At 40.1% G+C, this 26,037-nt stretch overlaps 2 protein-coding genes and 1 long non-coding RNA gene across 3 annotated transcripts in view; 2 read left to right on the top strand and 1 right to left on the bottom strand.

Annotated features, from left to right (window-relative positions):
* TAFA4 (TAFA chemokine like family member 4) overlaps positions 1–26,037 on the top strand; it is a 136,244-nt gene that overhangs the window by 33,170 nt on the left and 77,037 nt on the right. The gene's annotated exons all lie outside the window — the stretch shown is intronic.
* On the bottom strand, positions 7,402–7,769 carry LOC113628087 (small VCP/p97-interacting protein). Its single transcript, XM_027121354.1, has one exon. The coding sequence runs from the start codon at positions 7,730–7,732 to the stop codon at positions 7,499–7,501; it is 234 nt and encodes a 77-aa protein (XP_026977155.1). The 5' UTR covers positions 7,733–7,769; the 3' UTR covers positions 7,402–7,498.
* On the top strand, positions 9,720–24,777 carry LOC113628088 (uncharacterized). The gene is made up of 4 exons (XR_003435877.1): positions 9,720–9,730; positions 18,395–18,406; positions 20,371–20,375; positions 24,681–24,777. It is a non-coding gene; the product is annotated as an uncharacterized LOC113628088 (long non-coding RNA).

Here is a 26,037-nt window from a genome sequence, read left to right as displayed (position 1 = left end):
TGTGTACTGCCTAAGAACCAAGAATGATTTTTGCTTTTTTATAGGGTTATAAAAGGGGTAAAAAACCAAACAAACAAAAAAACAACCAGGAGGAATAGTCTGTGGCTCACAAAGCCTAAAATATTGACCATCTACCCTTTAGAGAAAACATGTGCTGACCCCTGACCTAGAACAGAGCCTGGCTGTTGAGCCAACCCTCAACAAATATTTGTGCAATGAAGGAGTGTCACTTGGGTCCCTCAATTTTGGACTCTCCATCTACCTAGAATGTCGTCTCACAAACGTCTGGTGTTGAGTAAAGTGTCTTGAACAAGGCTGTGAAGACATAAAACTGGATTCCTGTCACTGAAAACAGTAGCTGTGGTAAAATATTTATTGTGGCTCAGAGTACGGTACTTGACCCCTTGGTAGGCACGGAGACCCCATGAGTCATTACTTTACAATAAACTGTAGCTGACAGATCTCCTGGTGGTATTTTAAGTATCCAAAAGAAAAACATTAATAGTGGTGGACACAAATGATGCTTCTTGATTTTGGCCCCAACTCTACAGGATATAAAAGTCTACTCTTTTCAAGCAGTATTTCCAGAGTGATGTCCCAGGGTCACTGGTGTCTGAATCTCCTCAGGGGGTACTTGTTTAAAAATATTTTGAGTCTTTGACTCCACCTCAGACACACTGAATCAGAATCACTGGAGGGATGTCCCAGGACTTTATATTTCTAACAAGCTCCGTATGTGATTCTGATATTTACTAAGGTGGAAAATCATTGTTCCGAATTCGAATATTGGGAGGAAGGGGAAGGGTGAAATTCACCGTATCATTGTAGGGCAAGGATGCTGTCATCATGGCAGATTTCATGTCAGTGTTTCCCAGGCTTCCATGTCATACAAATCACAGGTGGGGATCTTGTTATAATGTAATAGATTCTGATGCAGGTCTGGAGTGGGGCTTCAGATTCTGCATTTCAAATAAGCTGCCAGATGACGGTACCTGCATCTGTTTTTGAACCTCATTTAGCATAACAGGGGATTCGAGCAGGAGCTGTCAAATTTTTTCCCTAAAGGGTGAGAGAGTAAAAGTATTAGGCTTTGCAGGTCATAAAGCTTCTGTCTCAACTACTCAACTCTGCCATTGTAGCGCCAAGGCAGCCATAGATTATACATAAATTATAAATGGGCTATGTCCCAATAAAACTTTATTTACAAAAACAGGTGGCCAGTCAGATTTGGCCCTGAGGGCCATGATTTGCCAAATCATACCAATTATTATTACTGTTCTTCAGAATTACTGAGCACCTTTCATGTGACAGGTCATTTGGAAGGTGGTTTCATTCATTTGTATGCTGGTAGTATATGCGAAACTACTGTTTCTTTTTAATTTTTAAAATTTTATTTATGTGGGCCCATTTTTGGGTCCTCTATTTTGTTTCATTGATCTATGTTTTTATTACTAGTCTATTTTTGTGATATAATTTAGGGATGAGTGCATGCACTTTAAATGAATTCACAATGCCTTATTATTATTATTTTTTGTGGTACGCGGGCCTCTCCCTGTTGTGGCCTCTCCCGTTGCGGAGCACAGGCTCCGGACGCGCAGGCCCAGCGGCCATGGCTCACGGGCCCAGCCACTCCGCGGCATGTGGGATCCTCCTGGACCGGGGCACGAACCCGTGTCCCCTGCATCGGGAGGCGGACTCTCAACCACTACGCCACCAGGGAAGCCCCCACAATGCCTTATTTTTAAGATCAATAGTTTATGGTCATTCCAGGTTTTTCATGTTTTTAAAAACTAAACTGATGAATCCAAAAGCTGAGAAAATGAAAATAGCTAAAATTCACTGGGAGTGTATTAATTGCCTGGAACTACTCTAAGTAATTTTTTTTCCCTCAAAACGACTTCTGAAACGTTAATTAAGGAACATTCTCAAGGATGCACAGCTACCAGGTGGCAGAGCTGAGATTTGAGCCCTGACCTCTGGACTACAATCTGAGTGTTTTTTCTATTATACACTGTGGATTCCACATTAGCAATAAATCTTGCTTTGGAAATAACTTTTCTTTTGAAGGACTGGAGGAATGTACACTTCATGAGGGCAAGAATTTATATCTTTGGTTCTCTCAGTATCCTCACTGCCTAGAAGAGGGCTTGGAACACAGTAGGTGCTCAATAAACAGTTATTGAATGAACAGGTATTTCATGATTTCCCACTTCTAATAATAGTGTTTTATGGGAAGGGCTTTTTGAGGTAAAGCAATGCAACCCATAATACAGTTAGTGAACCTCATTGCAAGTCCTAGGAAGCAGATTTTTCTACGCTCAGGCTCCTTCATGCTCGGCGGTGCACTTAAGTTTGATAAATGTAATTTGCAAGGACCTAAGTCATTACCGTGTAGCTTCAAACAGATACTACCCCCTCTTAATTTTAAACCTTCACTCCCTTCTCAGCATTGGGGATAAAATTGTTTTCTGGCAAACCTCCTGGTGAATGGAGGAATGAATCAAGGACTATTCCTGGGGCAAGAGATCCCAGACAAAACTCCTGTCATCTTCTCATGGGGAGTTCCTCCAAAACAAAATCAATAGTCAATTGTTACGTCACCAATCAGAAGAAATAAGGGGCCGGACAAGGGTAATACACCCTTTTCTTCTTTGTTCTCTGGAGTTTCTCATTTTAGGACACTTAATAAGATTTTTAAAATGAAATCCACAGACCTTGCTGGAATGGGTTTCTTGGTAACCATATTGTGTATTGTTAGAAAACACACTATAATTTGTACAAGGTTCTTCTGACACAAGGGAAGGGCAATTTGGCAGGTGTGTTTAAAGCATCACATATAATTTTTGAAGAAGGGTATGTGAAGAAGACAGAATGGCTGTAGTGTTCTCATTCCGGGGAAACAAAGTCTTTGCCTTCAAGGAGTTTTTGATGCTAGTGAGTGGAGATAGGTAATCAACAAACAGAAAAAAGTGAACATCAGATGGTTACGCGTTCTAAGGAGAAAAATTACACAGGTTCAAGGGATTGGGGGGAGCAGGTTGGATGTGGGAGGTGGTAGCCATTTCACATAGGGCCATCAGGGAAGGTTTTGCTGGGGTACCATTTAGATGAAGTCCTGAGGATGAGTGGGAGTGAGTGTTCCAGGTGGAGTGCATGACACATTGAAGGCTGTGAGGGAGGAGGGAAAGGAACAAGAGAGTTCAATGGAGTGAATACTGCCCTTCCTGCCCCTGCATGGGAACATAGATAGTATTGGCCCTCATAGGCCATTGTGAAGATGTTGGCTTCTACCCTGAATGAGATGTAAGACTTTGGAGGGTTTTGAGCAGGGGGGACCGTATCTGACTTACACTTTAAAAGCATCACTCTGGTGGTGTGTTGAGAAGTATAAGGGTGGGAGCTGGAGCAGGGAGACCAGTTAGGAGGCTGTTGAAATAATTCCTAGCAAGAAACATGGGTGGCTTGGATGAGGGTAGTACCACTAGAGATGGCAAGGACTGAGTAGACTCTGAAAATGTTGTGAAATGGAGCCAACACGATTGCTGACAGATGGAATAGAGATGGTGAGAGAAAGAGAGGGATGAAGGATGAGGCAAATATTTTGGGCTTGAGCAACCAGAAGGGAGGTGATGCTATTTCTGAGATGAGGGAGTGTACGGGAGGAACAGGGGTGGGGGGTGGCCATGGACATCAGGAGTCTGATCTGGGGCATGTTGAGCTGAAATGCTGATGAGCTACTCAAATGAAGAGGTCAGGAAGGCACGTGGTTGTGTGGTGGTGGAGGTCATAAGGAGGATTCGGAAGATGATGGTAGTGAGAGCTGTTAAGATTGAGTACCTGTTACTTGAGTGTATGAACACAATAAAGAACATTCTGTTTCATGTGTCTGCATTCAGAACCAAGAGATACGTTGAAACAAAAGCTGTACAGTTAGAGAATTGAAATGTCAACTTTATTGCTGATAACCACAGGATTAGAGAACGTGTCTATGGCAAAGTGGACTTGCCCATACTTTACTCTTGAGTCAGGTAGGCTTTTCCACCAGGCATGGTCAAGGTGGACAGTTTCAGGGGTGCGTCTCTTACTGCATGGAGGTACTGAGCAGATCAGAATGTTAGGGTCTGCTCAGGTAAGCAGATCTTGAATGAACTCTTACCACACAGACCTTGAAAGTCGCTTTCTTCTCCTTAAACTTGCCAAGCAGTCAATGCATAAGTCATTCTTCTCCCTCTAGAGAGAGGCTCCTGAGGTTTGGGGAGAGAAGCCAGGGTGAGCACTAACTCTAGCTAATGGAGCCTCGGGCGTTGGGAATACTTATCTCCCTGGTACCCATCTGATTGAATGTTATTCTTTACACTAATTGTTTCAAGTAATCTCCACATTTTTATCACCATTTTACAGATGAGGCAACTCACACTTAAAGATGCTACCTAAGATCGTATAGTTTACCTAAGATATAGTTTACCTAAGATATAGTTTACCTAAGATCGTATAGTTTGCAATGGGAAGATCTCTGTGTGATTTGACACTTGTCTTTAGTTCCTCTGCTATTTTTTTTTTGATTTCTACTAGAAATTAAATGTCTCAGCATTAATTATATTAAAACATCTGCTGTTCTTAGACCTAGAAACACATATGAGATATTAAAACTATCAAGTGTATTCCTGAATAAGTTGAAACACTTCAAAACTAGTAGGCGAAAATATGAAAGACAGAATTTTTATGTTTGGTTCAAACTGAAATGGCTTTTCTCCCCCCACTGATTAACTTTTTTTTTTTTTAACATCTTTATTGGGGTATAATTGCTTTACAATGGTGTGTTACTTTCTGCTTTATAACAAAGTGAATCAGTTATACATATACATATGTTCCCATATCTCTTCCCTCTTGCGTCTCCCTCCCTCCCACCCTCCCTATCCCACCCCTCCAGGCGGTCACAAAGCACCGAGCTGATCTCCCTGTGCTATGCGGCTGCTTCCCACTAGCTATCTACCTTACATTTGGTAGTGTATGTATGTCCATGCCTAGCGAAGGGGTGATCATTTTATTATTATTATTTTTTCTTATATAGGAAAATGTATATTTGTACCCTGTAAGGCAGTACAGCATTTATAACAAAACTATTAATTACATTCCAAATACAATCAGTGGAACAAAAGTATCACATACAGATGCTTTAAAAAACATGCAGCACGTTAGCAGAGGGGCTGTGTGGTAATATACAACTTTTTTGTTACCACAGTAATAGTTTAATGATTAGAATGAAGAAGTAGTGATTTAAGAATTTTATATCTCAATATGATAGTTACATATAAGCATTTTACTGTTTGGTTTTATTTTAGTAATTTGGTTAGGGACTTTGGGTGACATATCAATCATTATAATGCTTTCCTATTTAAATTATGAATTATGGGAAACTGGCTCTAGGCTAAGGTTTCATCAGGAACTGATTCATAACTTTGAGGAAGATTCCTGGAATATGTGTATGTGTGTATACATTCTTTTTTAAGTAGTCACTTATTGGTTTCCTATCATGCATCCAGTCTCCCCTTTTCCTTCCCCTTCCTAACACTATTCCTAACATTGAGTATCACCCCTTAGCCCATGCAACCCATGTGGTTTTGAGGAAACACGATCACACCCATGGAGGCAGGCCATGGTTGGCGGGAATGGCATATCCCACTGTTTCTAGAAAGCAATTCATCAGCACAGCATTCTTGGTTCAACAGTAAATGAGCATGGTATTTGGATATAAACTACTATTAGAAATAGAGCATTATCCCCTAGATGTAAACCTTTTGTTTACACCAACCCAAGCTGTAATTCTCTAAGCTGTAATACAGATAAAATTGTTCTTTCCGTACTAAAACAGAAGCAAGAACGTGCACAGTTCTAGGATAGTATGCTCTGGTTCTATATCCATTCATCTATTAACGTTCCTTTTTTATTTCTGCCTTGGAAAAATTAATCATGTTCAAAAAGTCAAAAATTATATTTCTAAAATATAATTCAATGACTTCACTATCCTTTATGAGCAAACATACCACTAATTTTATAAAACTTAAAATTGAACCTGTCTATAACTACATATCTTGCCTGGATAGTCACAGATATTTCATTCTGTAATAGAAGGAAGTGATTTTTCCAATGAGGAGTCAAGAGATCTATATTCTAGTTCAAACTCTTTAAAATTAACATATATAACATACTGCAACATAACACAAGATTTGTGGGAAGGATGAGCGAGATAGTGGTTCAGTTTCCTTTTTGTAAATCAAATGAGCTGGTCTATTTAATTGACAGTCCCTATTGTCCTTGATATTTGAAAATTCTAATTTAGGGCTCAGACTGTGGCCTTGTCATCCAAAAGAGCAACCAAATTAAAAGACACAACAATTCTTCTATTTTAGCTCATTATATATTAAAAAACTCAAAAAACCAAATATGCTATAATACATGTTACAAATGAACAAAAATCTACAAAGTTTATGGCAATGTATCATATAGAATTACCTCGCAATATTTTTATGTTTAAAGTGGACCTTTTTAAATACAGTACTTATATATTTCTCTTTCATATATTCATACTTGCCTTGGCAATTTGACATCTATATAAATCTTATGATCATTCTTTAATAAATACAAAAGAATAAAAACACCTATGAAATTTGGACACATTACCACTATACTTTGTTATATTTAACCCATCCAGATTCTTAGTTTAACTCATTCAATTACTGCAAAGATCTTTATAGAGCTGAATCTGATACTGTATAATAGTACATCACTGCCCTCTGATGGTACCACTAATATATAATTTTAAACTCAGCAAGCAAAAAAAAACCCAAAAAGTATTATAATGTAAAACACAGTATGTTAATTTTATAAGCGACAGAAGTAGAAAATAAATTAGGGGAAATTCAATGTTTTTTACAAATATTAATTTCTTAGTAAGTTATAAAAATTTACAGTGTTCCTTCATGTAAGCCCTTCAAATGATATTTCAAGATTTTCCCTGATGATCAGTATAAAGGCACTAAGTCCATAAGTTTAAGCAAAAGTCTTCACATATAATGAAATAAAGAGATATAAGATTAATTGGCAAACTATAAATAGCTAGGTCATTTTGTAAAGGAGGGAAAATACAAGTGCAAACTTTAATATCTGAGATGTATGCAGAATTTTTTCATGCAATATATAAATATATATTCACTATTTAGGCCCATGTTTTAACTACTAAAAAACGGCAAATCACCCACTGTCTGCAGAAGAGCAAATGTAGGGAAAATAAGTATTTAATGAAAGGTCTGGCCATTTTCTAAGTCTAACAATCAAAAGCATTTTCAATATTCAATTTTGAAAAAGCACTGCATTTAAGAGCACTAAAATGACGAAGTCTGAGTCTTCATTTATTCAAAGAGAAGAAATTAAATTGAGGATGTCCGATTGATTGCAGATACTAGTTATTGGCAGTAGACTCTTCCACTCATGTTATGCTTTATGAAACTGTCCACCTAAGGCCACCTTCTGGTGGGGGTCCAGATGCAGCCGTTTCTTTTTCTATTTTTTCCTTCTTCTTTCTCTTTTCTTCCACAGACTGAACATTCAGAATGCCCCGAGATGCAGCCTCCTTCTGTCTTCTTTCTGCAGCCTCTGCAAGCTTTGCTCTTTTTTCTTCCAGGTCCGGCGAAGGAGGCGCGGCCTCCGCGGGACAGGGAAAACACAGCCCCATGGGGATCGTGGCTGGGGGGGTTCCCCTCCTGGGTCCGCCCCAGACCAGGCCGTGCGAACTGCGCGATCAGACCCGAGTCCCAGTTCTATTATTATTTTTCAAACTATAGACATGAAAGCGTTGGTTTTTGTTATTGCTGATGGAGTGTTTAGGGTAGACATCAGTTAAGGGAAACTTTTATTCAAAGTCACAAAAGAATTTAGAAAAGTTGTTTCTCCAACCACATTAAATATTTAGATGCAATTTAAATAAAAAGGACTGTGGACTATTCATTCTTATTGGACTTATTTTTAGCAAAACTTTTTACTCTCACTTTTTTTCTTATTAGTTATTCATTTTATACATATTAGTGTATATATGTCAATCCCAATCTCCCAGTTCATCTGACCACCACCACTGCCCCTGCCACGTTCCTGCCGTGGTGTCCATACGTTTGTTCTCTACATTTGTGTCTCTCTTTCTGCCCTGCAAACTGGTTCATCTGTACCATTTTTCTAGATTCCACGTATATGCATTAATATACAATATTTCTTTTTCTCTTTCTGATTTACTTCACTCTGTAGGACAATCTCCAGGCCCATCCACGTCTCTATAAATGATCCAATTTCATTCCTTTTTATGGCTGAGTAATATTCCATTGTATATATGTACCACATCTTCTTTATCCATTCGTCTGTCAGTGGGCATTCAGGTTGCTTCCATGACCCGGCTATTGTAAATAGTGCTGCAGTGAACATTGGGGGTGCATGTGTCTTTTTGCATTATGGTTTTCTCTGGGTACATGCCCAATAGTGGGATTGCTGGGTCATATGATAATTCTATTTTTAGCTTTTTAAGGAACCTCCACAATGTTTTCCATAGTGACTGTATCAATTTACATCCCCACCAACAGTGCAAGAGGGTTCCCTTTTCTCCACACCCTGTCCAGCATTTGTTGTTTGTAGATTTTCTGATGATGCCCATTCTAACTGGTGTGAGGTGATACCTCATTGTAGTTTTGATTTGAATTTCCCTAATGATTAGTTATGTTGAGCATCCTTTCATGTGTTTGTTGGTAATCTGTATATCTTCTTTGGAGAAATGTCTATTTAGGTCTTCTGCCCATTTTTGGATTGGGTTGTTTGTTTTCTTGATATTGAGCTGCATAAGCTGCTTGTATATTTTAGAGATTAATCCTTTGTCAGTTGCTTCATTTGCAAATATTTTCTCCCATTCCGAGGGTTGTATTTTCGTCTTGTTTATGGTTTCCTTTGCTGTGCAAAAGCTTTGAAGTTTCATTAAGTTTCATTCCCATGTGTTTATTTTTGTTTTTATTTCCATTTCTGTAGGAGGTGGGTCAAAAAGGATCTTGCTGTGATTTATGTCATAGAGTGTTCTATGTTTTCCTCTAAGAGTTTTATAGCGTCTGGCCTTACATTTAGGTTTTTAATGCATTTTGAGTTAATTTTTTGTGTGGCATTAGGGAGTGTTCTAATTTCATTCTTTTATATGTAGCTGTCCAGTTTTCCCAGCACCACTTATTGAAGAGACTGTCTTTTCTCCATTGTGTATCCTTGCCTCCTTTGTCATAGATTAGTTGACCATAGGTGCGTGGGTTTATCTCTGGGCTTTCTATCCTGTTCCTTTGATCCATATTTCTGTTTTTGCACCAGTACCATATTGTCTTGATTACTGTAGCTTTGTAGTATAGTCTGAAGTCAGGGAGTCTGATTCCTCCAGCTCTGTTTTTTTTCCCTCAAGACTGCTTTGGATATTAGGGGTCTTTGTGTCTCCATACAAATTTTAAGATTTTTGTTCTAGTTCTGTAAAAAAATGCCATTGGTAATTTGATAGGTGTTGCATTGAATCTGTAGATTGCTTTGGGTAGTATAGTCATTTTCACAATATTGATTCTTCCAATCCAAGAACATAGTATATCTCTCCATCTGTTTGTGTCATCTTTAATTTCTTTCATCAGTGTATTATAGTTTTCTGAGTACAGGTCTTTGACCTTCTTAGGTAGGTTTATTCCTAGGTATTTTATTATTTTTGTTGCAATGGTGAAGGGATTGTTTCCTTAATTTCTCTTTCTGATCTTTTGTTGTTAGTGTATAGGAATGCAGGAGATTTCTGTGCATTAATTTTGTATCCTGCAACTTTACCAAATTCATTGATTAGCTCTAGTAATTTTCTGGTGGCATTTTTAGGATTCTCTCTGTATAGTATCATGTCATCTGCAAGCAGAGACAGTTTTACATCTTGGTTTCCCATTTGTATTCCTTTTATTTCTTTTTCTTCTCTGTTTGCTGTGGTTAGGACTTCCAAAACTGTGTTGAATAATAGTGGTGAGAGTGGACATCCTTGTCTTGTTCCTGATCTTAGAGGAAATGCTTTCAGTTTTTCACCATTGAGAATGTTTGCTGTGGGTTTGTCGTATATGGCCTTTATTATGTTGAGGTAGGTTCCCTCTATGCCCACTTTCTGGAGAGTTTTTATCATAAATTGGTGTTGAATTTTGTCAAAAGCTTTTTCTGCATCTATTGTGATGATCATATGGTTTTTCTTCTTTAATTTGTTAATATGGTGGATCACATTGATTCATTTGTGTATATTGAAGAATCCTTGCATCCCTGGGATAAATCCCACTTGATCATGGTGTATGATCCTTTTAATGTGTTGTTAGATTCTGTTTGCTAGTATTTTTTTGAGGATTTTTGCATCTATATTCATCAGTGATATTGGTCTGTAATTTTCTTTTTTTGTAGTATCTTTGTCTGGTTTTGGTATCAGGGTGATGATGGCCTCTTAGAATGAGTTTGGGAGTGTTTCTTCCTCTGAAGTTTTTTGTAAGAGTTTGGGAAGGATGGGTGTTAGCTCTTCCCTAAATGTTTGATAGAATTCACCTGTGAAGCCATCTGTCCTAGACTTTGGTTTGTTGGAAGATGTTTAATCACAGTTTCAATTTCAGTGCTTGTGATTGGTCTGTTCATATTTTCTGTTTCTTCCTGGTTCAGTCTTGGAAGGTTATACCTTTCCAAGAATTTGTCCATTTCTTCCAGGTTGTCTATTTTATTGGCATAGAGTTGCTTATATTAGTCTCTTATGATGCTTTGTATTTCTGTGGTGTCCATTGTAACTTCTCCTTTTTCATTTCTAATTGTATTGATCTGAGTCCTCTCCCTCTTTTTCTTGAAGTATCTAACTAAAGGTTTATCAATTTTGTTTATCTTCTCAAAGAACCAACTTTTAGTTTTATTGATCTTTGTTATTGTTTTGTTTGTTTCTATTTCATTTATTATGCTCCTTTATGGTGTCTTTCCTTCAGCTAACTTTGGGTTTTGTTTGTTCTTCTTTCTCTGGTTCCTTTAGGTGTAAGTTTAGATTGTTTATTTGAGATTTTTCTTGTTTCTTGAGGTAGTCTTGTGTAGCTATAAACTTCCCTCTTAGAACTGCTTTTGCTGCATCCCATAGGTTTTGGATCATCGTGTTCTCATTTTCATTTGTCTGTAGGTAGTTTTTGATTTTCTCTTTGATTTCTTCAGTGATCTCGGTTATTTAGTAACAAACTGTTTAGCCTCCAAGTGTTTGTGTTTTTTCCGTTTTTTTCCTTTTAATTGACTTCTAATCTCATAGTGTTGTGGTCAGAAAAGGAGCTTGATATGATTTCAGTTTTCTTAAATTTACTGATGCTTGATTTGTGACCCAAGATGTGATCTATCCTGGAGAATGACCATGTGCACTTGAGAAGAAAGTGTAATCTGCTGTTTTTGGATGCAATGTCCTATAAATATCAATTAAATCTACCTGGTCTGTTGTGTCATTTAAAGCTTGTGTTTACTTATTAATTTTCTGTCTGGATGATCTGTCCATTGGTGTAAGTGTGGTGTTAAAATCCCCCACTATTTTTGTGTTACTCTCGATTTCCTCTTTTATAGCTGTTAGCAGTTGTTTTGTGTATTGTGGTGCTCCTATGTTGGGTGCATATATATTTATAATTGTTATATCTTCTTCTTGGGTTGATCCCTTGATCATTATGTAGTGTCCTTCCTTGTGTCTTGTAACATTCTGTATTTTAAAGTCTATTTTAACTGATGTGAGTATTGCTACTCCAGCTTTCTTTTGATTTCCAATTTTCATGGAATATCTTTTTCTATTCCCTCACTTTCAGTCTGTATGTGTCTGAAGTGGGTCTCTTGTAGACAGCATATAGATGAGTCTTCTTTTTGTATCCATTCAGCAATCCTGTGTCTTTTGGTTGGAGCATGTAATCCATTCACGTTTAAGGTAATTATTGATATGTACCTATTACCATTTTTTTAATTGTTATGGGTTTGTTTTTGTAGGTCCTTTTCTTCTCTTGTGTTTCCCACTTAGAGAAGTTCCTTTAGCATTTGTTGTAGAGCTGGTTTGGTGGTGCTGAATTCTCTTAGCTTTTGCTTGTCTGTAAAGGTTTTGATTTGTCCGTTGAATCTGAATGAGATCCTTACTGGGTAGAGTAATCTTGGTTGTAGCTTCCACCATTTCATTACTTTTAAATATGTCCTGCCACACCCTTCTGGCTTGCAGAGTTTCTGCTGAGAAATCAGCTGTTAACCTTGTGAGAATTCCCTAGTATGTTATTTGTCGTTTTTCCCTTGCTGTTTTCAATAATTTTTCTTTGTCTTTAATTTTTGTCAGTTTGATTACTATGTGTTTCAGTGTGTTTCTCCTTGGGTTTATCCTGTATGGGACTCTCTGCATTTCCTGGACTTGGGTGGCTATTTCCTTTCCCATGTTAGGGAAGTTTTCAACTATAATCTCTTCAAATATTTTCTTGGGTCCATTCCTCTCTCTCTTCTCCTTCTGGGACTTCTATAATGCAAATGTTGTTGTGTTTAATGTTATCCGGGAGGTCTCTTAGGCTGTCTTCATTTCTTTTCTTTCTTTTTCCTTTATTCTATTCCACAATGGTGAATTCCACCCTTCTGTCTTCCAGGTCACTTATCCTTTCTTCTGCCTCAGTTATTATGCTATTGATTCCTTGTAGTGTAGTTTTCATTTCAGTTATTGTATTGTTCATCTCTGTTTGTTTGTTCTTTACTTCTGCTCGGTGTTTGTTCTTTAATTCTTCTAGGTCTTTGTTAAACATTTCTTGCATCTTCTCGATCTTTGCCAACTTTTCTTTTTCCAAGGTCCTGGATCATCTTCACTATCATTATTCTGAGTTCTTTTTCTGGAAGGTTGCCCATCTCCACTTCATTTAGTTGTTTTTCTGGGGCTTTATCTTGTTCCTTCATCTGGTACATAACCCTCTGCCTTTTCATCTTGTCTGTTCTGTGAATGTGGTTTTCGTCCCACAGGCTGCAGGATTGTAGTTCTTCTGGCTTCTGCTGTCTGCCTTGTGGTGGATGAGGCTCTTTAAGAGGCTTGTGCAAGCTTCCTGGTGGGAGGGACTGGTGGTGGGTAGAGTTGGGTGTTGCTCTGGTGGGCAGAGCTCAGTAAAACTTTAATCTGCTTGTCTGCTGATGGGTGGGGCTGGGTTCCCTCCCTGTTGGTTGTTTGGCCTGAGGCGACCCAGCACTGGAGCCTACGCGGCTCTTTGGTGGGGCTAATGGCAGACTCTAGGAGGGCTCACGCCAAGTAGTACTTCCTAGAACTTCTGCTGCCTGTGTCCTTGTCCCTGCGGTGAGCCACAACCACCCCCTGCGTCTGCAGGAGACCTTTGAACACTATCAGGTAGGTCTGGTTCAGTGTCCTATGAGGTCACTGCTCCTTCCCCTGGGTCCCGATGCACCCACTACTTTGTGTGTGCCCTCCAAGAGTGGAGTCTCTGTTTCCCCCAGTCCTAAGTTCTGCAATCCAATCCCGCTAGCCTTCAAAGTCTGATTTTCTAAGAATTCCTCCTCCCATTGCCAGACCCCCAGGTTGGGAAGCCAGATGTGGGGCTCAGAACCTTCACTCCAGTGGATGCACTTCTGTGGTATAAGTGTTCTCCAGTCTGTGAGTCACCCACGTAGCATTTATGGGATTTGACTTTATTGTGACTGTGCCCCTCGTACCATCTCATTGTGGCTTCTCCTTTGTCTTTGGATGTGGGGTATCTTTTTTGGTCAGTTCTAGTGTCTTCCTGTTGATGACTGTTCAGCTGTTAATTTTGATTCCAGTGCTCTTGCAAGAGGGAGTGAGCGCATGTCCTTCTACTCTACCATGTTGAACCAATCTTTACTCTCATTTTTATTTCCAAGTACCTGAATGCTTCAGATATTCAAAATAATCAGTACATTGGCACTGTTATTGGGGCTTCTTAGACAAGACATGGTACTATAAATCTGGGTGCCACATTTCATACGAAGTTGGATTTCAGTCGTGGAAAATTCTAGACTCTGTCTCTGCGTACATCTGCTGAATCTGTGATTATTCTATGGTCTTTTGAGAAGAGCTGACTTCCTGTAAAATAGAAATCTTCTGAAATAATACAAGACCTGTTATTTATTCTCACACCTGTTTGCTCTAATATTACTGAGTAAGAAAGAGGTTGGAGTAGAAAAGTATTGAGTCTTCAGAAGGAAGGTGGGTTTTCCTTATTCTTGAGTCTCTGCAGACTATACTGTATCTCCTCTTCTCCTTCGTTTCCAGGTGATGCTCTTCTGTAGGGATTCTACCCTCAAATTCAGCTGAACATTTACACAAAGCTCATTTATTTTACTTTACTTTACATTTTATTTATTTTATTTTATTTCATTTCATTTTAATCATACCACCCTCTGAATTAGCCTTCTTATCCCTTTTTATGGGTGAGAAAACTTGAGATTGTGGTTATATAGGTAGTGGCAGAGCTGACTCCCCAAACCTCGACCTTCTGATTCCAGGTCCAGTGGTCTGTTCCTGTCTCACCTCCTCTCTTCAGCCCAAATAAAACTCTTCCCTGAGCTATGCCATGATTTCAAGCCAACAGCCATGACTCACCTGCAAAACCCTCTTTGTTCTGCCGAGCTCCCTGCCTGTTCCAAAGGAAGGTCCTGCTGGTTTGATTTATTCTCTTATTAAAAGCCCCTTCGTGATGCTGACCTGTAGCCTGGGACACTGACTGCGTCCCTCCCTGTCAAATAGTCACGTTTGCACAAGTTGATTTCTGCTTATCCCTCTCCCATCCCTTATGTTATAAACAATTTATGAGCAGGGATGAACATCTTTCTGTGTCCCCAATAGAATCCAATATAAAGTCTTGCACCAGAGAGTGGAGACGGTCATTGAATTGACCTGAGACTCCCTGTAGAAGGCCTTACAGATACTGAAAGTCATTCCCTTCAACGGTTGCATTTTATGAGTTAGGAGGACCAAGTTCATCAAAGGATAAAGACGTTGCTAAGTGAGCCTCTCCTTTTTGCTTCCCCCCTATGCTGAAGTATGTGCAGTAAGATAATGGATGAGTAAAAGTAAAATTCAGGGACAGATGGGGGGACATGTCAGTGAAAGTACCAGCCCCCCGAGAGCCATGAAAGAAAGCATTAAACTTCGCATCCAAGTGTAAATGAGAGTTGGTCTAGAGAGTATGGGACAGCAAGCCTGGAGGGTAAAGGATAAGGGAACCTGGATATAAACATCTCATACATAGAAGGTACCCCAAAATGTCTGGTGTCTAAGAGGACTGGTTCTTGTTTCTGCCCCTTGCTGGCCATATGAGTTTGAACTCTGAACTTAAAACCTCAGACTTCTCATCTGTTACACTGAAGATGATACTTTCAAACTCATTAGATTGTTATGCCGCGTAAAGCATGGCTGGAAGGAAATAGGGCCAGGTTGGTAGGTAGAATAATAGTTCCCCAAAGAGCTCCACTTCCTGATCCCTGGAACCGGTGTGAATGTTCTTTTACATGGGAAAAGGGACTTTGCAGATGAGATTAGATTAAGGATTTGGGGGTGGGGAGATTGTCTTGGGTGATTTGGCTGGCCCAGTGTAGTCACAAGAGTCCTTGTGAGTGAAGGAGGGAAGTGGGAGTGTCAGAGTCAGGAGCTGGGAGGACAGAAGCAGAGGCTGGAGTGAAGTGACTGCTGGCTGTGAAGATGGAGCGGGCAGTGAGCCAAGCAACGTGGGCCGCTCACAGAGTTTCTAAGCTTTAGGTTCTCACTGGTACTCACGTACTGTCACGGTACTGCACCTATTTTGGTTCTTTTTCTGAGCCATGGACCCCTTTGGCAGTGCGTTATGTAGTCTATGGACTGTTCTCATAACTCTCTTTTTAATTCATAAACTCAGTACTATGACCCAGAAATTCCATTACATTGAATTACACTTAGCACATACTAAAAACCCCCCAAATGTTGCGTTAAAGTAATGTTTGAACCTTAGTAACACATTAAAAAAGATCTTGTGGCAGGCCTTAAATCTACTGTACTTTAGAAGTTGTAATGAGCATAAATGGTATTTCAACGTATCTCCAAAAACTGAAATGTGAGATGAAAATATTCATGATATCTTTTGGTGATAAAACTGCAGGTACTGCTGATACTATTGCATTTCATTGCCTCATCATTGGAGGAACTGGTAGATTTCAATTTGAGCTTATGGAATGAAAATGTAATTTTTCCCCATCCTGGTTCAGTTGCCGTGCCTTCCAACTCCATTTCTGACTGTGGACCCCCTTGGGGCATGAATCCCTGGGAAGGGCATTTTGGAAAGACCACAAGGCAGTATAGTGAAACTTCGAGATCTTAATACTTATATCAAGAGTCAGTGTGTGTATTCTGTAAATCCTTGAGGATCGAAGGGACTGTAGGTCTATTAGGACAAGGATATGACTGCTTTGTTTCATTTGGAAAAGGGCAAGGGCTTTCTTGTACCAATTGAATTTTATTTGGGTTTCATGGTTTGAAACATTATTTATAAAGCTAACTTACCAGGAGAGAAGACCTATCCAATAAACAGTAAGATAAGGTAGTGAGAGTGAAATTAATTCCATGTTAGCAAAGCATTAAACACAATGAAAGGAATGAATAGTGTTATAAGAATTTCAGTGCAGTTGCCTCTTAGAGGCAATTTTGGTTAAATAACAGTGGCCAGGAAAATTTTCTTGACCAAGAATGAGTAAGAAGGTCCATTAAATTGTGCTGACCATTGTCACTGCGCAGTATCCACAGGTGAGCTTCAACCAGAGTTCTAAGAGGAACTCATTAGCTAGCATATCAGATAGCTTATTTGGTGACGGTTTTAGGCTTAGATAGGGCACATGGCTTTGCACATAGTAGGCATGCTCGTGGTTGTCAAATTCGTTTGGCTCAAGAACATTTTACACCATATTCACAACCTGGATGACATTTTTTGAAAAGTCAATATTTGTTTTCACTGCATAATTTAGAAAGCTATGGTAGCCCCAAGTAAACACGTAGCTTTTCAAAGCTGTCCACACCTGCCATGTAACAGGAGCGAGCATGATACATTTTTATTTTGTTAACATGAGGCTCAATAGGTTTGCAGAATTAATACCAGTAGAGCTTTTCTGCAGGCGGTTTCCATTGCAGATTTACTGGAGGAAGGACTCGCAAATGTCTTTGTAAGTGATGGATTTGACAGCCGTGTCTTGAAATAGAAGACAGAGAGCTCTTAGTTACTTACCATGGTTTAAATAGTCAATATTTTCTCATTCGTCTTTCGGATAAAAAGTTACATAGGGACAAAACACCCCAATGAAGCATAGCTACTGGGAATGTGCCCTCATGGATTCACTGTTTGTGGCAAGGTTTAAAACCGAGTGGCAGTGGGGTTTATTGTGAGGAGTGTTGCCTGAAGAGCTCACATAATTCACAATGCACAATGCATCTGAGACTGATTTTCTTCTGGGGGAAAAAAAAAAAAATCAAATGGGGTTGTCTTCATGGTCCGTAAATCTACAGCCATCATATCTTATTGTTGCTTTGATACTGTGTTTATTTCCTCAGTATTATCTCTAATAGCTCAGAATTTGTACTTAAATTAACAGCATGGTATATGTTGGCAGTGGTTCAAAAGCTATTGATTTTTGGCCGCGTTCTTCAGCATCAGTGAATGTATGGATGACGTTCTTATAGATGAAAACAATGTAACTTGTAAGTATTAACTGTTAAAACAACAGCCATGAAAGTTGGTAAAATGATTTGCAGAATTGGTTTCCACAGTGCTAACAAAGTCTGTGTATCTGCATACCAGCTAAATTGGCACCTTCATATGGTGTAGCACAAACTGTTTATAGTTTCCATGGCTCAACAACTTTGAAATGAAATTCATCACCTTTTGTTTAATTGTGAAAGGTTAACTTTGTACATATAGTGAAACTTTAATAATATTTCATATCCTATCTTACTATATCAAATTTGTATATTTCAGAACTGCCAAAAAGAAGCAACCAAATTATGTTGGCCACAAGTTATATTTCTAGATAAATAACTCTAAAGTCCGTACTGTCATAATGAACTTTAAATCCATGTCCAGATTATTTTGTTGTACTAGAATGTCATTGCATTGGTAAACTGAGTTCACAAACTGGCAATCCAAAAGAGACACTGTTGGCTGTGATTCATACTGATCCACTGTGCTTTCAGCGTTTTGATTGTACTTTAAAATGTTCAAATCCACTGCGATCATCATATTAGAACAGAATACGGGCATACCTCAGGGATAATGTAGGTTTGGTTCCAGACCACCGCAATAAAGAAAATATTGCAATAAAGCGAGTCACACTAGTTTTTTGCTTTCCCAGCACATATAAACGTTATGTTTACACCGTACTGTAGTCTGTTAAGTGGCAGAACAGACAGTTATCCAGCAACCCACGTGCAGCATCGTGGTGGACCATGGTCTTGGTCAGCAGAGCAATTGTGAATAAATCAGCTTGCCCAGGACCGAATGATGGACCAGGGATTTGGGGTTCTCATTATTTCCCCAATCAAATCAGTTCCTCCTTTTCCCATTTGGAGGACTGAGTGTGAGAAGGCAGTAGTTTCAAACCAATTCTGCAGCAACACAGGGAGAGGAGTATTGCCCTCTGTAAACTATTCGTCTCTGTATTTCTCATTATCTAGCATAGCACATAATAGGCATTAACAAATAGATGGATGGATCTCATGTGTATTTATTTATTGAAGCCTGATAACTACAAAATATTATGGCTGTAGCTGCCATAGATATAAAGTGAGCTACCTTCATAATTCATCAGTGAAGGGAATTTTCAATAAAGATCTCTTTGGGTGGCATTTCAGGTACTCAGTTAGGCAGACAGGAACAAGGGGAAAAAAATCGCAGTGCCTAGAGAAGGGTGGAAAGTTACACTTAAGCTGGAGCAAAGCATCCGATTAGAGTCCTCCTTTGCAATGTACAGCTCTTCATCGTACTAGTAAGCTTCGATTTTGACAGCAAGTTTCCAAAGAAGAAAGCAGTCGAAGTTCTGTTTCAAGTTCTATGTTGCGAAAATGTGGTAATTTAATTGAAAGAAAGGCTAACTTCGTCCCCACGGAGCCTTTCAAAAATGGGGCTGCTCTATGCACTACTGCTGTGTGGGAAAGCTAGGTGGTGTCTCAGATGTTCTCCTACGCGTAGAAATCATACTGTATGGGGGAAGGCTTCGCATTCTTCTGTAGGTGTCAGACGGTTTTGTCTGTGCTCTGTGTAGTTCAGCACTGTTGTGTTCTGGTTGCTCTTCAATGCAGAACGCTTCTAGGGCTTACATATTTAAGATAACTTCAAGCCATGTGTTCCTTAGCTACTATCAGAATGAAGAAGAACTTTCAACTTCAACAGAGCCATATTCATCATGCCAAAGCACATTCCACGGTATCCATCTTCCCGTGTACTAGATTTTGTTGTTCTAAACTCACACTGAGTTATGACTTGCTGCTTTGTTTTGGGGAATTATCCTTCCTGCCACCAAAAAAAAAAAAAAAAACCAACATGCTGCCTTTTATTTCTGGGCCAACTTACCGGGCTCTGAATAGGACACAGATTCATTTTGACCTTCTGATTTAGCATGTAAATTAGGATACTTGAAGCAGAAGGCTCCGTCTTTTCTTCCAGTTCCTGTGTGATGCCAACAGATTGGTGTGAATCAAAATGGAATGCGTAGAAGCAGATACCATTTATAAAATGTCAATTAGAGGAGGCTAAACTGCATATAAAAGTTAGCTAACTGGTGATATCAATTAGAATAGCTTTCCGTGTTGCTTAATACCACTATTATCATTTTGCAATAGAGTAAAAATATAATGTAATCCCTACCCTGTTAGTTCGAAAAATCTTGTGAACCTACATGTGTGTCAGTATTCCTTAACTGTATTTACCTGCAGAAAACCCTGAAGCTCCCGGTGGCTGGTTTGCATCTTATACACACCATTGACTTCTGGGCTCCAGGAAAAAAAATACTACATGGATTTCATGTAAAGAATCTGAATGATTAAGGGAACACTTCAAATTCCAGGGTTTTTCCCCCCACCTATGAACAGGCTTTCTTAATTATCTAGATTAGAGGTTGGCAAAGTATGGCCCTTGCCTAACTCTGGCCCACTACCTCTTTCTGTATGGTCCGTGAACTAAGAATATTCTTTACATTTTTAAATGGTCATATTTCAAATGATTATTTAGGCATTGATATAATAGCCTTGATTCTCCTTCTTGGCTCTCAAAGCCTAACATATTTACTGTTTGGTCTCTTAAGAAAAAGTTTGCCAACCTCTGATCTAGACTGTGGTGATAAAACTCTGCCTAATTGCATTGCCATGATGGATACGTAGCAGGTAAAAAATGCCTTTCTGGGCCACGTTCATGCTGCCGTCAACAGATAACTGTAGTAAGCAAAGCACCACTGCAGTTGGTGTTGTGAGTGGAGAAACTTTATAAACTAAGAAGGTTCTTAATTCCAGCTTTTCACATAAGCCACTGAACAGCCATCAGTGGAAAAGAGATGAGAGTGGTCCTCAACCTAAACCTGCATATTCCCCCGAAAGGCTGCCACAAAACCCACAGGGATTAGGGCTCATTCAGAGCCACAAGGTATGGTCAGTTTGGCAAAGACAGAATGAAACAGGGATACATCAGCAAAATGGTAATTTTTGCTAATATTTTGGCCAGTGAGGATATGGGTGTGAATTTCACTTAGAAATCTACATGCCAGCGACAATAACTGAAAACAGTATTTATTAAATCTCGTAACTCCGTAAAAGTAAAACTCATGACCTTGGAAGGTAGGGGAGTAACCTTTCCTGGATTGTAAATCCAGAGCAATCTGGCTGTGAGACTCTGGGGTCTTGAGGTCATGCAAGTTAATGGGGGGCTCTTTCGTACCAGGCAGCAGTGGCCATTTGACACTGGCAAGCCCTATTAGCTCTGCACCTGTCGAAGGGGTGGCACCTGCTCTCTTTCCCTCAATACTTGCCACACGCCCATGGCTTTGGTGACAAAGCTGACGTCCCATCATTTTGATCTCATGAGCTTGTCCTGTCCTTGGCCTTATTTTCAATTCCACATCTCGTTAATAATGATCGCAACTCATTTCTTCACGTGCTTCAGTTCTCATTAAATTTGTGGAAGATGCGCCTGGCAGAACTTGCTTTTCTTTCTCCCTTTAAGCTGTGATGAATCTTTCAAACAGGCCTTAATGAAATTCTTCAGAATCAGCCTTTGCGTCCTGGTGCCAGGCCCTGGAGAACTCAAAGCACCTGTGGAGCAAACCTGTTCCAGAGATGAATGTGAACCAGGAGGCCGAGAACTCACACTTCCTGAGCTTGGCGGGTTGCTTAGATGCTCCCCGACTCACTTTTTTTCATATAAGCCAAACTGGATTTTCACAAAATCCATACCATGCTTCCATTTGTTTAAAAGTTTGATTCTGTAAGTGACACTAAGATAGAGTGTGTCTAAGAAAATGGGCTTTATACCACAAACTTAAGTGCCTAAAATGACACAAGTGTATCATTTTATAGTTCTAGAGGTGAGAAGTCCTAAAATCAAGGTGTCCGCAGGGCTGGTTCCTTCTGGATGCTCTGGGGGGAGAATTTATTTCTTTGCCCTTTCCAGCTACTAGAGGCTATCCTCATTCCTTGGTGTGTGTCCTCCCATCATTTTGCCTTTTCTCTCTCTGCTTCCCTTGTCACATTGCCCTGTCTCTGACTCTGAGGCTCCTGCCTCCCTCTTACAAGGACCCTTGTGATTACCAGAAGAATCCAGAACAATCTCCCCATTTCAAGATCATTAACTTAGTCACACTTGCAAAGTCCCTTTGCCAGGTTCTGAGAATTAGGACGTGGACGTCTTGGGGGGTTGGGCGGGGCAGGGAGAGGGATGGCTTTGTTCTGTCCACCACATACTCCTAACATGTCTCTGTTCAAAAACCCTTCGATCGTTCCCTGTAGCCCAGAGAGTAAACTATTTTCAAGATGCATCTTTCTTTTAAAAATAAAACAAAGACTGCAAGAAAACTGGTTATCAGGAAACTCAGTGACATGTTTAAACTTAATTGTAATAACCATGTGGAACTTTAAATTTGCATATTTTATTATTTTCCTTGGTCCTATTTTATTTTGTGTAACTTAGTTTTACTAGTTCTGCTTTTCTGGAAAGAGGTTGATGATTTTATTCTTGTAAATGAATACGTTTACAGTTTTCTATCTTCCTATCTAAGGAAAAACCCAGTTCTTCCCTATTACGTCTTTCTTTCCTGTGTGTCTCCTTTACCTTCAAGAGAATGTTTCACTTCTGACACTTCTGGTCACCAAATGTGTGGAGGTTTTTTTCCCCACATCGAGCAATTCTCTCTGACACCAGCTGGGTGTCCTACAATTTAATGCAATTCTTTGCTTTAAGTTTTATTTTTATTGGAGTATAGTTGATTTACAATGTTGTGTTAGTTTCAGGTGTACACCCGGGTACACATGAGTGATTTTCGCTGGGTCTGCTGGATGTCCTACAATTTAATGCAATTCTTTTTTTTTAAATTTTATTTTGTATTGGAGTATAGTTGACTTACAATGTTGTGTTAGTTTCAGGTGTACACCTAGGTCCACGTGAATGATTTTTTCTGGGTATACGCGAGGAGTGCGATATACGGATCATGTGGTCGTTCTATTTTCAGTTTTTTAAGGAGACTCCATACTGTTCTCCATCGTGGCTGTAATCACTTGACATTCCCAAAAACAGCGTCGGAGGGTTCCCTTTCTCCATGCCTTCTCCCACATTTATTGTTTGTAGCCTTTTTGATGATGGCCATTCTGACTGGTGAGAGGTGATACCTCGTTGTAGTTTTGATTTGGAGTTCTCTAATAATTAGCGATAGGGAGCAGCTTTTCATGTGCTTTAAAAAAAAAACAAAAACAGTGTGCATTAAATTTACCTCTTGAAATTGGCTTCTTTTTTTTTTAACATCTTTATTGGGGTATAATTTCTTTACAATGGTGGGTTAGTTTCTGCTTTATAACAAAGTGAATCAGTCATACATATACATATGTTCCCATATCTCTTCCCTCTTGCGTCTCCCTCCCTCCCACCCTCCCTATCCCACCCCTCCAGGCGGTCACAAAGCACCGAGCCGATATCCCTGTGCCATGCGGCTGCTTCCCACTAGCTATCTACCTTACGTTTGGTAGTGTATATATGTCCATGCCTCTCTCTCGCCCTGTCACAGCTCACCCTTCCCCCTCCCCATATCCTCAAGTCCGTTTCTTGAAGGCCTGCCCTGTTTTGAATTCTTTTTCGATTACCTACCCCAGGACTTTTCTTGAAGGCAGGTGTTCTTCACAGCCCCGCAGGCCTTGCGAATATGAAGTGTCCATAAGCACCTGTTGTAAAGTTGTTGTTATGGGAAATGTCCACAAGGGGACAGCATTTCCTCATGCCCCACTAGGGTTACGCCTGCAACGAGAGCCTTAGAGAAAGTCTTGTCCTTGGGTCATAGATTTGAGTGGAATGTGTCAGAGGAAACACCCCAGGCCTTGTGTCTCCTTACTTCTTCCCCCTTACCCTTCACCCTGGCAGACAATTCCCAAGCCCTGCCAAAACCGCTATGCTGAGCTTGCCGTCGTACCTAGGTGGGGAGACTCCGAGGAAGGAGGCTGCCCGTGGGAACCCCACCACCAGGAGACTTGGAGACCAGGGGACCTTTCAGAGCCCTTCCAGCCCAGAGGGTCCACCGTCCTTTCTGTGCCCTAGGCTTGCTTTAGCTGTAGGAGGGCCCGCCTGCATCTGGAGATTGTGGTCCCATCCGCAGGGGACCAGGCACTCCAGGTCCAAAGGGGACTCATTTGCAGGCACATCCTCCCCAGCTCCCTCTGCCCCATGACAGTCCAGCCTTGGAACCCAAGGCTGCTCCGGCTCCTGGGATGTGACACCAGCCCAGGTCACCGAGGCCTGAGGGGAATACTGTAGGCCTTCCTTCCCCGCTCCCTCCCTTTCTTTTAAAATTTTTCTTCTTATTTTTATTGGAATATAATTGATTTACAATGTTGTGTTTGTTTGGGGTGTACAGCAACCTGATTCAGTTATACATATACATACCTCTATTCTTTTTCAGATTCTTTTCCCATATAGGTTATTACCGAGTGTTGAGTAGAGTTCCCTGTGCTATGCAGTAGGTGCTTGTTGATTATCTATTTTATATATAGTAGTGTGTATATGAAATTAATGCCATTCTGACACAGTTTTCCCAGAGGTATGGTCAGACCTCACCAGTTAAGGGCTCAGCCCCACAAGACTGCCCCCTGGCTGCCCCCATGCACACCTCAGACATCAGTTGCAAGCCCAGGTTGTTTTGACTAACTGGCAAGAGATTGGAGGTTCTAACAGCCCTCTCCTCGGGTTCGATTCATTTGCTAGAGCAGCTCTCAGAACTCAGAGAAACACTTACCTACATTTATTAGTTTGTTAAAGGGTATGATAAAGGATGCAGATGAACATTCAGGTGGAAGAGATGTGTAAGGTTAGGGCTGGGTACGGGGAAGGGTCAGTGCTTCCTTGCCCTCTCCCAGCTGCTCCCAGCCCCTCCACATGTTCAACCAAGAAGCTCTCTGAACTCCATCCTTTGGGGTTCTTATGGAGGCTTCATTATGTAGCTATGATTGATTAAATCACTGGCCACTGGTGATGGAACTCGATCTCCAGCCCTTCTCCCCTCCTCAGAGGTTAGGGGATGTGACTGGAAATTCTGACCCTCTGATCATAGGGTTGGCTCCACTAGCAACCAGTTCCATCCTATGTACAGTCCACAGGTCATCTTATTAGCATAATAAAGGACACCTTTATCACTCTCAGCACTTAGGAAATTCCAAAAGTTTGGAGAGACCAAACCTATATTTCTTATGATAAATCACAATATCACCTTTCTGTATATAGATTTTAAAAATACTGAGTAGCACCCCTATTTTCTTTTTGGAAGTAGTAAGGTATTGGAACCCTACAATCAGGCCTTTGCTCCTCTATAGTTCGGCCAAAAAAAAAAATTTTTTTTTTCATCTCCATCCCCTAGTCACCAGCCTATAAATCTGCAAGCAGCATGTGGTTTCTTTAGGGTATGGAGGTTTTGTAAATTTGTTCATATAATTCCTTGTTTTATTTAGGTCTCTTTCCAAGTGGCAGAAACTCATCCAGTTTGTCTTGAGCAAAAGGGGCATATGGTGGCTCTTGTGAAGGCAGAGTCTGCTGTGTTTAGAGCTTGATTGAGCTTCAAACAATCGCTCCAAGATGCAGTTTTTCTCTGCTTTTTGCCTCTGCTTTCTTCTGGATTTTATTTTTATTTTTAGGGTCCATGTGGTGGCAAGATAGTAGCTCAATCCTTACATCCATTCCAGTTTCATTGTCATGGGATGGAGCAATATACTTGTCAGTTGGGTATAAGACTGGGTTAGCTCTAACTGGGCCTGCTTGGGTAGACTTGAACTCATCACTAAACCAATTATTGTTTTTGTTTTTTTAATGTTACTGAAGTATAGTTGATTTACAATGTTGTGTTAATTTCTGCTGTACAGTAAAGTGATTCAATTATACATATATATATTCTTTTTCATATTCTTTTCCATTATGGTTTATCACAGGATACTGCATAGAGTTCCCTGTGCTATACAGTAAGACCTTATTGTTTACTAAACCAATTATTGTGACACGGGGGGCAAATGCAAGGCACTGACATCTTAGGTTTGGGTCATAGGATCTGTAACTGGAGCTGGAAGGTAGGGCCCCGCCTGAATCATGAGATTGAAAATAGGGAAGGCCTTTTACTGAAGGAGAAACAGGCTCTTACTAGCACTGAAGGCAGTGGATGCTGAGTGGCCCCAAATTAACAGCTGTTGGAATTGGCCCATCTAGAATGCTTTCTGCCTTCTCTGTTATTAGTATCTGC

Source organism: Aethalodelphis obliquidens, unplaced genomic scaffold, assembly GCF_003676395.1.
Source record: "Aethalodelphis obliquidens isolate GAN/ISIS:26980383/991018 unplaced genomic scaffold, ASM367639v1 scaffold22, whole genome shotgun sequence".
In the NCBI taxonomy this organism is placed as follows: Eukaryota; Metazoa; Chordata; class Mammalia; order Artiodactyla; family Delphinidae; genus Aethalodelphis; species Aethalodelphis obliquidens.
Note: the sequence above shows the minus strand (reverse complement) of the source record. Positions and strands in the feature narration are given on the sequence as shown.

Coding starts and splice junctions, on each gene's coding strand:
- LOC113628087 (XM_027121354.1), bottom strand. CDS start 7,732: ATGGGGCTGTGTTTTCCCTGTCCCGCGGAGGCCGCGCCTCCTTCGCCG.